General features: G+C 37.4%; 1 protein-coding gene across 8 annotated transcripts in view; it reads left to right on the top strand.

Annotated features, from left to right (window-relative positions):
* LOC127413030 (rap guanine nucleotide exchange factor 2-like) overlaps window positions 1-16,128 on the top strand; it is a 198,464-nt gene that overhangs the window by 98,027 nt on the left and 84,309 nt on the right. For 6 of the 8 annotated variants that reach the window (XM_051649819.1, XM_051649820.1, XM_051649822.1 and 3 more), the window contains exons 6-7: window positions 1,333-1,500; window positions 8,089-8,106. In XM_051649819.1, the coding sequence (XP_051505779.1) occupies window positions 1,333-1,500; window positions 8,089-8,106 (186 nt within the window). The remainder of the gene's footprint in view (window positions 1-1,332; window positions 1,501-8,088; window positions 8,107-16,128) is intronic. The other 2 variants (XM_051649823.1, XM_051649821.1) reach the window with 1 other exon arrangement.

The raw sequence follows: 16,128 nt of genomic DNA, 5'->3' as shown, positions 1-16,128 counted from the left end.
CACAACAGAATACCCAGCAAAGATCAGAGTAAATATTGATCTAGAAAAGTGGTTTTCAATTTATTTTTCTCCCAAATTTAACATAGGACGTAAAGTGGAGGTCCGGCACAGAATCAAAATTGTTTATCATACAAGTAAACAAAAATGTCTGTAAAGAATGTTCCGGGTTCAAAACAAGTTAAGTTCAATTAACAGAATTTGTAGCATAATATTAATTTAAAGAAAGGAGAAAAAAAAATAAAAATCATGGCATTTACAATTAACTCAGTGGGGCCAGTTAATAAACATTAAAATACTCACTGTTTCAAAAGTATAGCCACAAGATGTAAACTGTGTATGTGTTAACAGGATTTTAGTGTGATAAAATCACTTACTAACCTTTTCTGTGTAAAGTTATATCCAATATTACAACGAAACCCTATTATGCCTGTATTGCATATAACGTTACACAGATAAGGTTAATAAGCGATTGTATCACACTTAAATCATGTTAACACATATAATGTTTAAATATTGTTGCGATACTTTTGAAACTATGTGTATTTTAGCTTTGATGAACTGGCCCCTTTCACTTTCTTTCTGTAACCTTTTTTTTTTTTTTTTTTTTTTTTTTAATCAACAAGGGTCATGTCGAAATGTATTTTTTATTTTTATTTTTTATTTTTTTATTTTTGTGGAAATCAACATTTTGCCTCAAATACTGTTATATAGGCTTCACTTATACTGACAGATAAATTTGCGCCAAAATACCATAGAGATTGATTGGATGCAAGACTCTGACCTCAGCAACATAAAATATGGCTAGTGTTTTCTCTTCATTTTTAAAAGTTAATAAGCCTGTTTATTTTGCAATCCTAACTATGTATTTAATTTAAGACATTTAGCATTGTATTTTCTCTGCTGTCCATGACCCTATCAGAACAGACCTGCAACCCATTTTTGGGGCTGTGACCCTCCAGTTTAGAAACTCTGATCTAGAATATAGCTGTCTTCACATAGTTAGATATTGAAAATATCTGCCATTTGAACTCATTTCTTATGGTCAGTCAGGTTAATGACCTTGGCACTTGTACAGTACACGTTTTGACACCGAAAGGGTCTTTGCAAGCTGCAGGCTCCCTTCTTCTCCCCTTCCTTTCTGCCAACCCCCTCTTTAGTTGTGCTCTCATTGACGTAAGTGTTTAAGTCTCAGTCTCCACACACACACACAAAACACAGACAGGCTCACTCACCCACTGCTATTTTTACACAGCGCCAGCAAGAGGGTTGGGAGGGGATGGAGGTGAGGAGGAGAGAGATACAGACTCACACTGTTCTTTCCTCCATTTGCAGGTGGACTATATGGATGAGAATGAGGAGTATTTTCAGCGGCAGGCATCGCACCGACAGTCCCGCCGAAGGTTTCGCAAGATCAACCAGAAGGGCGAGCGGCAAACCATCATTGACACGGTAGACCCCTATCCTGCCGGCAAGCCGCCCATCGCCCGGGGATACTATACGGTCAGTCAAATGCTTTAACTTTACCTGCAAAACCTCTCCTTTAAACTTTGCCCCTCCCCCTGTATGACTGTTACTGTTCCTCACCTGTTTTGGCTTTGCTGTCCTGTTTGTTCATACGTTGGTAAATGTATTTCATTCCAAACGCTAGTTGTTTGTCCCAGTAACATTTCATGCTACAAACGTTACCTATGCATAAAGGGGCAGGCAATATGACCGCAGTCTTAATGCAGTAAGTTTATATCATGGTAACGGCCTATTTTACAATATAGTAATTTCTGCTGGAAATTTAATGAAAAAGAAATGTTATATTAAAGGAATAGTTCACCCCAAAATTGAAATTCTCTCATTATTCTCTAATGCTGATGCCATCCCAGATGGCACCAGCAAAACACAAATGAAGAATTTTAGAAGATGATAGAGGTCTGTCAGGTCCTTATAATGCAAGTACACAGGTGCCAGCACTTTGACTGGCCAAAAGTCATTTTTAACAGGTTTCCTGAATGCTTCCTCTGTCTGAAAGTGGTCAGACAAACAGATAGTACCGTCCTTTAAAAAAAAAAAAAATGAATTGGTTTTAACCATGATTGCTTTATGCCACGCCACAGTGTTTACAGTTTTTGAGGGAATCAGCCTATGAATGGCTTATTATAGTTGTTTGTATATTAAGCTGTGATAGGGGAATGTATTTTAATGTAAATAAAATTACGCACTTCACCTTTAAAGTGCAAAAGCCAGCCTCTTACAATTCATGTTGCTTTGTAAGAGGGCACAGTGTTAAGCTTGTTTCAGATCCAATATATTGGTTTCAGATTTCAAATGGGTTTCTTATAACAATTTTACAAATAGGCAAATCGGACCCACTTTATATTAGGTGTCTTTAACTACCATGTACTTAAGCATTTTCTACAATGTACTTATTATGTGCATACAGTACATTTAATGTACCTGCATTTAATTACATCTGTAGTTACACCATTAACCTTACCCCTAATCCTAATCCTACCTGTACCTCAACTTCTGTAGCAGCAAATGGAAAACTTGTGAGAATTTTGCAGAACAACATGTAGTTACACAATAAATACATTGTATTGTATGTATTTTAGTAGTTAAATAAACCTAATATAAAGTGGGACTCTCCCACCTGTTGTATGGTCTCTCTGTAGGTGTTAGCTTCTGTTCTGACTAGGTGTTTATTGTCAGTGATAGCTTAAGATTTGCTGATGTTTTATGTTCTCAGTCCCCACTGTGCTTTGTGCAGCTGGTTGAAGTTAGGCAACTGCACTGTTACCATATGTGTGATAAATGATATGCAACCATAATACAATCATTGAGCCCCAACTGAGTAGAAGTAATAGAGAGAAAAATATATGTTTATATTATTTTATATTTTATTCACATTTATTTTAATTATATGCAAATACTATTTTACACAAACACACACATATATATATATATATATATATATATATATATATATAATTTGATATAAAAAGGATATTCAATAAGACAAAAATTATATGTGTTGGGATTTGGTTTAGCAATCTGGAATTCATTGGATCATGACAAAGTGGGCATTCCATAACAGAACAGAAAACAGGGACAAGTTCTTGAAAAGGAAAACTATTGACGATGGTTATTTGGGATAGTGGTGTACCGTATTTTTTTTTATTCGTAAAAAGTGCCGTGGCAGAAAAAAAGTTGGGAAACACTGTCTTAGAGTACCTAGAGCAAAAATGAAAAACAGGGTGAAGGGTTGTATTATACTTTATATCTGTCCTGTACAGTCCTGCTCTGGATTGTTTCAATTCCACTAAATCTCCTACAGATCTTGACAGCAAAACTATGCTTTCATAACTTTTCTTTTTGGGTGTTGGTCTTGTGAATTGTTGCCACAGATGTTTCATAGAGGTTCAAAGCTGGACTCTCACGTAGACACATTCCTGATTTTCCCCCCAAATATACTCTCGTTCATTCCCAGCATTCCTCCCATTCCTGCGGGAGAGAGGACAGCGTTCCCTCAGCATGTTTGGGAATTCTTTCATTGTTTAGTACAACGAAATGCATCAAGCGTCATTGCACTGGATTGTTTGTCACTTGAGAAACATTACAAGGAGACGCCACAACATTATTCCCACCACCCCATTTACTCAGCTAACTTGGTCCCTTGTCATGGTCCGTGGGAAGAGATTCAGACCATGTTTGTGTTCTCAGAGCAGTGTTAGCAAGCTGAGGAAGGTTAGAGTAACATCTTCAAGAGGAACTGCAATGAAATTTATGTTAAGATGACAGGCATTCCAGCTAATCCTTGCATTTTAGAGAGTGCCTCCACAGTAGGATTTTCTTAAACGTTTAGTGTTTCTGTAGCTGGTAACTAGCTGAGCATGGAGCTGGCAATGTCCTGGGTTTGATTCCCAGGGAATACAACAATTTCTCAAATTTAAACCTTGAATGTATTTTAAGCATTAGCCAAATGCATGAATGTAAATGTAACATAAATGTTTTTTAGGAGAAACAGGACATCATTTAGCAACTTTTAAAATGTCATGTAGCCATATAGATGTGACATGAAGTCCGGCAGTCATTTGCTAAAATTATTGGCACAAGACTGAAATTATTTTGCTCTGTGCCACTTGTCGTACACTATTGAATTATTGACTTTAGAAACGTTTTTAGAAAAGCTCTAAGCACCTCTCTGCCCTATTAGTGATACAGATTTGTCATATTTGGAGGCTCCTTGTTCATGCACACAGTAATTTAACACAGCTTATAGTCAAATAATGTTCATTCATCTTAAAGATTTTAATGCACCACACTCTTTCACTCCAGTCAATTTATCATGAAGCAACATTTTTGAAGGTCTCTTTAGCAACCAGCAATATGACAAAACAGAGTGCCATAGATGTTTAGGAAAAGCTTGGTTTTAAAGTGTTTTCTAGTGGCTTGCACATGCAGATCTAAAATGCTTCACCTGCATGTTAACTTGGCTAGATTACTGTGGAAACCAAATCCAATATTTTCCAATGTATGAAAAAGTGATGGTCCACTAATTGGATTGGACAAGAGAAGTTCCTAGTGTGCAAATCTTTCTTATAACAGCACTGGAACACTTCCAGACTGATCTCATAAAAATTATATGACACTGCCGACAAAATCACTTTTACAAAATGATATTATGTGGTTCCTTACACGTATTGCAGCAATTCCAAGTTGAGTCCAGAGTTGCATTTTCTCCCAAAAGATGAGTTTTAAAGTTTATGCTTCATCAAATTTTAAATAATTAAAACCTAACCACAATTTTTTCAGTGGAAAATAAAATTATTCAAAAATAAAATTGCTTGTCATATTATGTCTAAGATATGAGTTACAGTATTCTTATTTATAGAACTCTAGTATTAATTCAGTATCACACACACACGCACACACACTTATGTTGAATCAGCATCCTTGTGCCTATGGGTGAACATCTATACTGATATTCAGAGCAACGACACTCATGCTCTTTTGTGAAGTTTTGTTGCTTTAGTTCATATCTATTGGCCTTGAGGCCAACTATATGCTAGCACACATCTAAAAGTTCACAAAATGATCTTTTAGCAGATCTATACAGTACATTTAAAATTTACAGTATTTCGCTGTACTTAATATATTGACTAATGGTCTTCTCTCTAATACCACCTGCCTCTGACACTTTTGTGACATAAATTAAAGGCCATTGGCTGTCTAAAAAAAAAAAAACGTCGAGCCCTTCAATATTTTATATATCAATTTTCTGTTTCAATAATAAATGCGTCAACACAGGACAGAATACTGCACTCATCAAGCCATTTCATGGGGTCTTTCAATGATATTACTTAGTCTGTCATTGGAGCAAGGATGTAACCACATATTCAGTATAGGGGGGGGACCAAATGTAATAATTTAATAATCAACCATGGAAAAAACCCATATGAGTAAACCATTATTATAAATACTGGGGGGGACATGTCGCCCTCAATGTCTATAGTGGCTATGGCCTTGCATTGGAGTAACTTTAAGTTAGGCAGTGTCTAGTGTCTACACAACTAGTGAACAGTGACTGCCTTGTAGTTGCTTCACACTCTTTTCCTTCTTTGGTACTGTGGGCAGGGGCAGATTTAGATTTTTTTTTCATGGGTTGGCAAAGGGGTGGCATGCAGACTATGAGGGGTGGCAACACCAAAGCAAGCGCCCATGCTTAGTTCTTATGGATTAAGGTACCATGCTTCATTGCAACAAGTACTAGTTCATTATTAGAGTCACTGTCAAATCCGTGAATTTGCAATACAACTGCATTTCCACAGGAACCACACATAGTAAACATTTTGATACTGATTTGCCAACATAAAAAAAAAAAAAAAAAAAAAAAGTCTCCAGAGTACCAAGACATTGTCTGTTGAACACATCAACAAATTCTAAATGTTCCTTAGCTTTACATAACACTGGCCATCTGGAATAAACTTCACATTATGTAGGCCAAATTGTTTTATATTGATAAGTGTACCCATGGATGGAGAGTGCATTCATATCCAGTGTTATTCTGCTAATAAAATCCTGTAGGCCTTTCACCTTTGTAACAGCTGGAATAAGCCATTTGAAAGGGAACATTAACACAAAGTTAGTTCTAAATAAAAATAAACTCTAGGAAAACTGTACTTTGGGTGGCAGTGCTGCAAAACTCTTGAATATTAATTATTTTATGCACAATAAAAGATTCTTTTAAATCACTTATTTTGATAAACAGTCATTCTTAATGACCGATTCAAGCACTCAAATAAATATTTCACATAATATGGTAATTTCATCTCTACATCTGCAACTGTCAGTCTTGGGATTTTGTTTGTCAATAGATGAACACATAGATCAGCAGTATAATCAAGAACATGACTGATTGGTCTAGTGGTTACTTTTTGCATCTAGTTTTTAGAAGTTCTGGTTTCTAATTCACCCAAATATAACTTTTTATTGTAATAAACAAAGATTGCATCTGTATGTCTGTGGATGGGTGTTACACTTTAAAAGTAAAATGCAGTAAAAGATGCGGGGAGATGAGAGTAAACACAGACACATTTATTGACCGTTCTGTATTTGAAAAAACAGCTAACTCCAAAGTTCAGACAGCGACAACCACAAACTCTCCGCACCAGCAGCGGGAATCTGCACGAGAGCATCAGTGACCAAGATGACACAGCTCATGAACACCCATCTCACATCACACGACCCAGCCATGGAACTCAGTTTATATAGGACGGAAACACACTGTGTGCCGGTGCTCCCCATTAACAATCAGCTCACCTGGTTACCCCACACCTGAGAGCGATTAAGAGAGAAGGAGAAAAAGGCAAAACACATGCTCTACATACAAACAATACGGCCGAGAATGGGGGACATATTTTGCTTTTCTATTTCCTGGAAAAAAGCGTGAGCTGCAGAAAATAACTGCTAACAATAAACGACACTGATAAAAGCCACAACGAACATTTATCATAAAATTCGAAATAATACATTCCAGCACCAGATCGCCAGGCAAAATATACACAGATTAGATGAAATAGAAACTCCTATTCAAGGACTAGAGATGTTTCATCTTGATTATACACATACATGACGAAAGCTATTTCAGGACATGTCTCAACTGATGGCAATATATCGAATAATAATTCAGTGAAGACTTTGAGAAAAAAAAACGTGAGAAATGAATCTCTTACCTCTTTTTTTTCTCCATGTATTTGTCCATATTGTCATGTTGTTGTGGTTGAGGACATAAGCTCAAAAAACCTAAACCCGCAAGTACCCAAACAATGCACATGCCCTGCAGCAGCAAGTACGTGATTGGCTGCTGCTGCAACCCATGACTCCACTGGCTGCTTCTTTAACCTATCACGCAATTGACCACCGGTATACTTTCATGTGATTGGCTGCAATCAGTCTGTGTTGTCATTTGTGCATCCGGTGAGAATTGAGGCAGTTCGACATAAATAAACCCCTACACAATGTCAACATCTTACATTTATATTTGATACATTTGTATACTTGTAATGGGGTGGCAGATGGGGTGGTATTTGCCACCCTTTGCCATCATGGTAGATCTGCCCCTGACTGTGGGACAGCTGGTCTTTAATAATTACAAGTTCCTCACTTAGTAAATGAATACCAGCTTTTTCCAATTACATATCTTAGCTGATCATTGCATCTTAGTTGTTCAATAACTAAATGACTTCCCTTAAACGTTATAGTCACAACATCTTTTGTATTCGGTTGCACAATTAGCTGACTCTCCATTCACCTGAAGTGTCCAAGTTCCCTTTTATTTTAGCTTTAGTGCTTTTGTTTCCACATCTGCCTCACATTTCTCAGCTATGTGTGTGTGTGAGTCTTTGTGCACTACTCTCTGTTGTTTTTGTAATAGCGGCTGAGCTTTTATAAAGGATGTGTCCCTCTCCTCCTCCCGTAGTATGACTTGCAAAGTGCTTGCTAACTGGATTCCTCTGAGTCTGCTCTGCTCTTCAATAATTCAGTCTGATAATAACTATTATCATCTTTGCTTCTCTCCTCATACTTGCTCCTGTCCAGGAATGCGTTAAGCCTCAGGTATTGTACTTATTCTCTCTTTCTGTGTGCATGTGTACGTATCATTCCTGCTTAGATTATATATGTGTTTGTGGGGATTATTTATGTGTGTAATAAGAGATTATGGAATTGTGGTCTTTCCAGTATGGCTTATTTGTGTGGATGTATTTTTTGAGTGTGTGTATTTATGTTGCCAAATTAACTGCTCTGCCAATTGAATCAGCAGTTTAAGGCATCATATGTGCATTTCCAGATGCAGTGGCTATTCCAAAAGATAGGCATCTTAATTATGCATCCAATATATCTTGCTTTGGCCAGTTCTAAGGCAGCTTCACATGTATCAGACTAGCTCTGTGAAAAAAACAATGAGAAGTTGGACGAGGCATGTCAAATGTCAATTATAAATAAACATACAGTACTGTGCAAAAGTTTTAGGCACTTAAAATGTTTCACAAAAACTTTTGTCATAAGATGGTTATTTAAATCTTCAGCTTTAGTGTGTCAATAGGAAAGATACATTTTAGACTCCCAAACATTACTTTTGCAAATAGAAAAGATTAGAATAGAAGAACAGGGCGCCCTGCAAGAGATAGCATTGCCCCCACAGTACCCCCCACTGAACATCGAGTCAGTCTGAGATTACATGAAGAGACAGAAGCAATTCAGACAGCCTAAATAGATAGAAGAACTGTGGTGAATTCTCCTAGAAGCTTGGTACATCCTATCTGCCAACAACCAAGAAAAACTGTGTCCAGGTGTACCGAGGAGAATTGGGGCTGTTGTAAAGGCAAAGGTGGCCACACCAAATATTGATTTAGCTTTTTTATGTTTACTGGACTTTGTATGATGTTAATTGATAAATGAAAACTATTTATGGCATTATTTTTGAAGTCCTCACTATGCAACATTTTTCACAAGTGCCTAAATCTTTTGCACATTACTGCATATTTCTGTTTACAGTTGAAGTCAGAAGTTTACATACACTTAGGTTGAAGTCATTAAAACAAATTTTTTAACCACTCCACAGATTTAATATTAGCAAACTATAGTTTTAGCAAGTCGTTTAGGACATCTACTTTGTGCATGACACAAGTAATTTTTCCAACAATAGTTTACAGACAGATTGTTTCACTTTTAATTGACTATGTCACAGTTCCAGTGGGTCAGAAGTTTAAATACACTAAATTAACTGTGCCTTAAAGAAGCTTTCCAGAAAACAATTCCAGAAAATTATGTCAAACCTTTAGAAAATTAGCCAATTAGCTTCTGATAGGAGGTATACTGAAATGGAGGTGTACCTGTGGATGTATTTTAAGGCCTACCTTCAAACTCAGTGCCCCTTTGCTTGACATCATAGGAAAATCAAAAGAAATCAGCTAAGACCTCATAAAAAAAAAATTGTGGACCTCCACAAATATGGTTCATCCTTGGGAGCAATTTCCAAACGCCTGAAGGTACCACGTTCTTCTGTACAAACAATAGTACACAAGTATAAACACCATGGGACCGCTCAGGAAGGAGACACATTCTGTCTCCTAGAGATGAACGTAGTTTGGTGCGAAAATTGCAGATCAGTCCCAGAACAACAGCAAAGGACCTTGTGAAGATGCTGTAGGAAACGGGTAGACAAGTATCTATATCCACAGTAAAATGAGACCTATATCGACAAAGTCTGCTCAGCAAGGAAGAATTCACTGCTCCGAAACTACCATAAAAAAGCCAGACCACAGTTTGCAAGTGCACAAGATCTTACTTTTTGGAGAAATATCCTCTGGTCTGATGAAACGAAAATTGAAGTGACCATCGTTATATTTGGAGGTTAAAGGGTGAGGCTTACAAGCCGAAGAACACCATTCCAACCGTGAAGCATGGGGGTGTCAGCATCATGTTGTGGGGGTGCTTTGCTGCAGGAGGGACTGCTGCACTTCACAAAATAGATGGCATCATGAGGAAGGAAAATAATGTGGATATATTGAAGCAACATCTCAAGACATCAGCCAGGAAGTTAAAGCTCTGTCATAAATGGGTCTTCCAAATGGACAATGACCCCAAGCATACCACCAAAGTTGTGGCAAAATAGCTTAAGGACAACAAAGTCAAGGTATTGGAGTGTCCATCACAAAGCCCTGACCTCAGTCTGATAGAAAATTTGTGGGCAGAACTGAAAAGCGTGTGTGAGCAAGGATGCCTACAAACCTGACTCAGTAACACCAGTTCTGTCTGGAGGAATGGGCCAAAATTCCAGCAACTTATTGTGAGAAGCTTGTGGAAGGCTACCCAAAAAGTTTGGCCCAACTTAAACAATTTAAAGGCAATGCTACCAAATACTAACAAATAGTAAGTAAACTTCTGACCCACTGGGAATGTGATGAAAGAAATAAAAGCTGAAATAAATAATTCTCTCTACTATTATTCTGACATTTCACATTCTTAAAATTAGGGATGTGCACGAGTAGTCAAATACTCGATTATTCGTTTTGCAATAAGTATTCGAAAAGTAAAAATACTATTCGAATTTCGCAGAGTTTTGCTTTGCTGGCCAAATATGTTAAATCCTGAACACACAAACTAAAACTCACAGTTATAACAGAATGCACTGGGTGGCTGAGTGTGGACACAAGCTGATCACATTTGATCTGCAAACCATTCTGTCAGTACGTTTAGATGCGAGAATTTGGCTTACTGCGAGAAAGCTGGGTTCCTGTTTAAATGTACTGTATAAGCAGTGTACTCTTTACTCCGTATATGTGCAGCTCGTCAGAAAGCAGCATCACCGTTGCAACGTAATCCCATTGACGCTTCTGTAAACAACAAACATGGCATCTGAGAAAGACTTTGCTAGCGGAGGGACATTCCATCAATTATACTGGTGTGTTTAAATGAGTATAGTTTACTGAGCATGTGGATATGCTTGTTTTTCTCAACAAAAACATGACATGAGATACAATATAAACATATCTATTATATGCCGAGTGTTTATATTGGTCCTGTACGTTAATTGCGTCAGTCTACTTTATTAGTGGTTTCTTTTTCTTCGCTTTGCATGAGCTTAAATGCTTTCATTCTGTACTTTTTTGTTTTCATGCATTGCTTGTTTAAATGTTTTCAACAAAAAAACACAGGACATAATATAAGCTTGTTTTGGATGTAATTAGAAGCTTTTTTTCTTCTTTTTTTTAAATGGTGATGCAACCTTTATGACTAAAAAAATAATTTTACAGTGTCTCTTTCTCATTAATTACATTCATTTAAATAATAGAATATTCGAGTATTTGTTTTTTATTAGCTTAAATATTCGAATACCAAATTATTGATGAATGCCCATCCCTACTTTAAATAAAGTAGTGATCCTAACTGACCTAAGACAGGGAAAGTTTTCTATGATTAAATGTCAGGAATTGTGAAAAACTGAATTTAAATGTATTTGGCTAAGGTGTATGTAAACTTCTGACTTCAACTATATGTAATAGGGCTATCAGTAAATGACTGGCTTCAGTAAATGTTATGTTGCCCCCTTGTGGTCTCCCAAAGCTATTATGTCAGACTGCACTGAATGGAATGCAACTGACAATTAATTGAAAGCACACAAATTAGGCTTCTAATTTAAATGTCAGCTGATGTTAGTATATTAACGCCTCAAAAATGTATTGATAAAATAACGCGCTGATCAATAATCGATGTATCGATATATTATGACATCCCGAGTAGGCAGTAGACAGAAAGGCAGCTCTCTAGGTTTTTGAACAGAGCTAATGTATCGGTCCTACAGTGATATGAAGTATGATCCTATACTGCAAATAGTCTAACTTCTTAGATTTGCGGTGTGATTTGCAAATATAAGCCTCTAGTATGCACAGTCTTGGTTACTTACACAAGTTCTTTGCTTATTGGCTGATAACTTGTGAGATAAACTAGATGTTTACACTTTCGTAAGACTTTCTAATTGGTGCATGTCTGCGGAAAACTTGCTGCCCCTTTGCTAATGTATTGTTGGTGGTTGCCACAGCATTGCTATGCAGTTGCTGATGCGTTAATGTGTGGTTTTTATTGTGTTGCAATGTGGTTGCTAGGGTTTTCTGGGATATTGCTAGGTGGTTGCTCACTTCAAGTCTAAAGATCCCATACCCCAGTCTATATTCTAGACACTAGATATGGCTCCGGTCCATTTAATCATCTGCCATGTGAAAATCATAAGTTTGATCTCTATAAAAGTTGCAGCACACCATTCCTCATTAAGCCACACAATTTGGCGTGTCAGTCATGTCTGTAGCACAAACGGAAGTTTGAAATATTGAAATAGATGCGTGATAGAGATGCTTGTCTGAGTTTCCACTAATAATCAGGAAGCTTGAGGATTGAAATGACTGCTCCACAGATCACAGATTTTACCGTAAGATAACGTAACTGTAAGATAATGATTGCAATTTAGGATTTAGAAGCTAGGCTAATTTAAAATGAATGGTTCACCCATAATGAAAATTCTGTCCTCGTTTACTTGCCCACGTTATTCCAAACCTGTATGACTTTCTTTCTTTAGTGACAGAAGATGTTAGGCAAAATGTTAGCCTTAGTTGCCATTTACTTTCATTGTACAGAAAAAAAGATGCAATGAATGTGAATGATGCCCTATGTCTAACATAATGCCTAACATCTCCTTTTGTGTTCCACTGAGGAAAGAAACTCCTTTCGAATATCACAGGGATGAGTAATTGATGACAGAATTTTATTTTTAACGTGAACTACCCCTGTAATTGTACCGTACTAGCAAGACTCAGCCCTCCTCCAACAAAAAAGTGAGGTATGTGTGTTAATGTGTTTATGAGTTTGTGTTTGTGTTATCTGACACCCTAGGCCTGATGTGGACTGCTGATGGGTAGACTTCACTGCTGCTGAGCTGATACCTGTTTTGTGGTAATTAGATTCAGTGAGGAGTGAAGCAAAGCGATTGGGAGACAGAAAGTGTGATGGTGTGTGTTAGAGAGTGGAAAGTGAGAGAGAGAGTGAGAGTCTTGTCAGGTGTTCTTGTGAAGAGTCGGCTCTATTTTTAGAGCTGTCCTCAGTGATTGCTGCATCTGCCTGCACTGAGACACAAAAGGACTACACTTTAAAGGCTTTATACGACTAGAAACACACACACATGCACATGCAAACTGTCTCATAAACAATTTTTTTTTTTTTTTTTTTTTTTTTTTAAGAAAATAGAAGAAGGCTTTTGAAAATATTTTGACAGGCATGATTCCTAAAGGGGAAATTTCACCCAAAAATCTAAATGTTATCATCATGTCACTTTAAACCCATCTGGCTTACTTTCTTCTGTAAAACACAAGGATCTGTTAGACAGAATGTTAAAGCTTCTCCACAAACAGTACAAAAAAACTTGATTTGAACTTGATTTACTCTGTCAAACTCTTCAAAAGGACCACAAAACTAGTGCATACTGAATCTACAGCACCACAAGTTGAGAGCTTGCATTCTGAATTGATTGAAATGTTAAAATGGCCAGGTACCAGGAAATAAAACAAAGACAACATGTATTTAACACAAAAACAAACATATAGAGAAACCACTGTTGTCTGATTCACAAACAAATTTCTCTTGAGTCTGGTCTTTTATTGGATCGATCATCAAAAAGATCTAGAAACTCCTGAGTTATTGGTTTGAATCGTTCTAAAGGATCATTCTCTGAATCTGCCAGGGCCTCGTTTTCCAAAAGCATCGTAATCCTAAGTAGATCGTAGAATCCATCTTTCGATTCATCTTAGTTTTGCGGCCTGTTTCCCAAAAGCATCGTAACTTGAGTAGTACTTGAAAATGCTTGTAAATTTATGAGTGCTCTGGAGTACTCGAACAGCGCTAAGAGCATCTTAAGCACATAGACTTATGCAGACACCTGCAGGACAAATGCAAAATTACACCTGATACAGTTTAAATAACTGCACTTTAAATATCTACACTTTATGCTAAAACTTTAATATCAGGATACCTATGTTTTATTTATTTTTATTTTAACAGACAAGGGCTTGAACCCCTAAAAATAATCCTAACAAATACAATAGGGTTTCAGCCCTTCAGGCTTGAACTCCTAAATATAGCCGCAAGCGGCAATTATCGGTGGCCAAGCACATATGGAAAAATGACAAAAACAATCTGATTTGAAAGGAAAGATCCTGTGGAACCCTAACTTAAACCCTAACCACCTTCAGAGGGCTGACGGCATATTCACCGTTCTCTTACAAAGTCATTCATGTTTTATTGTAGGTCAATTTAATATTTAAACCACATCAGCTGCAAGTTTTAAGTTAATCCATAACTGAGATTTAAATCCGAGTTTAAAGTAATAGAGCAACAGCATTAAAGTTAATTCAGATTTACTGTGAAATTTATATCAGGATCAAAATTAGTATTTAAATGTAACCCTGATTATTATTTTTAAACAAGTTTGGTGCAACAGAATTAACTACAACCATGTAAACACTTAAACAAATATATTATCAGCTCAACTGGGTATACAGATTTTGTGTTTTTGTACATTGGTAACACATATGAAACTATGTATTTGGTGTTTTATGCACACCAGTAAGCAGTCTGAACAGGATAAAAACACATTAAATCTGATTTTTACATGCCTCAGCCAAACCACATTCATAGTTGATTTGGAATCCGATTCAAATCTGATTTTTCTTAATGCATCTCAATCAGATCGGATTTCTTGTGGTTTTTTCCATCATTTGCTGTGCACGACGGTTGTTATATGTCAGGTTTTGCGACGAGAAAACATACTGCGCTCTGAATGGCATAATTAATGCCTTCACAGGGCATTTCAAATTTAATATAATGATGGCCACGCAGTAGGATCATTACAAACAGAATTTGTTTTATAAAAATTACTTCAAAATTGAGATCAGCCTGTTTTATTACACATTTCAGCCCTATAAAACTCTCACAGTGGAAGGTAAACAGGGCATAGAGATCATCACTGCTGAATGAAACACCCATTTGTCATTTATATGTTACAGGGCACGTAAAGCACTGCAAACCTCTTATAATAACACACAAATTGGCTTAAGTTACCCAAAAAGATGTGCTAAAGTGCAGTAACCCATACTGGTTGCAAGAAATCACAACACTATAGATGAAGTTACTGTTTACAAACAAACGCTCCACCCCGCCCCTTCTGGGTTCATTTGGTAGCCCAGAAACGAACTGCTGTCTATGGGCGCTTCACTCAAATTGCACTGAAACTGCCCAAAAAGTGCTGTTTGTGGGGTTGGAACACCCCGTTTTCCACAGATTATTGGAGAGTGGGGCTTCTTTAAATTTCCACCAGATCGTTGCATCAGGAAAAACACAGGATTTTACATAAATGATGATGATATTTCACAGGTCACCGTCATTGTTATCGTGTCTGCTCTATTAGACACAAATGACCCGCAGCAGCTGTTGGTTGGTTGATATTAACGTTTTTATGAAGAAATTACGTAAACTCTGATTGCAAATGGCTTTTTTAATTTCCAAAATGCTGTTGCTGTGACAGATATGAGGTCAAATATGATCTAACAATGATCTTATCTGATCAAGACCACCATATACGACATAGCAGGAGGAACAGACCCCGTCTCCACTGCAGTGCATGGACTACTGTTTGTGAAAGGAAAAGTGAATAAAAATAATGTCATACTGGGGGGCCAGGGTAGCTCAGCGAGTATTGATGCTGACTACCACCCCTGGAGTCGCGAGTTCGAATCCAGGGTGTGCTGAGTAACTCCAGCCAGGTCTCCTAAGCAACCAAATTGGCCCGGTTGCTAGGGAGGGTAGAGTCACATGGGGTAACCTTCTTGTGGTCACGATTAGTGGTTCTCACTCTCAGTGGGACGTGTGGTAAGATGTGTGTAGATCACCGAGAGTAGCATGAGCCTCCACATGCAGAGTCTCTGCAGTGTCATGCACAGCGAGCCACGTGATAAGATTCACGGATTGACAATCTCAGAAGCGGAGGCAACTGAGACTTGTCCTCCGCCACCTGGATTGAGGTGAGTAACCGCA

This window comes from Myxocyprinus asiaticus, chromosome 22, assembly GCF_019703515.2.
Source record: "Myxocyprinus asiaticus isolate MX2 ecotype Aquarium Trade chromosome 22, UBuf_Myxa_2, whole genome shotgun sequence".
Classification (NCBI taxonomy): domain Eukaryota; kingdom Metazoa; phylum Chordata; class Actinopteri; order Cypriniformes; family Catostomidae; genus Myxocyprinus; species Myxocyprinus asiaticus.
This window is presented reverse-complemented; position numbering and strand designations above follow the sequence as displayed.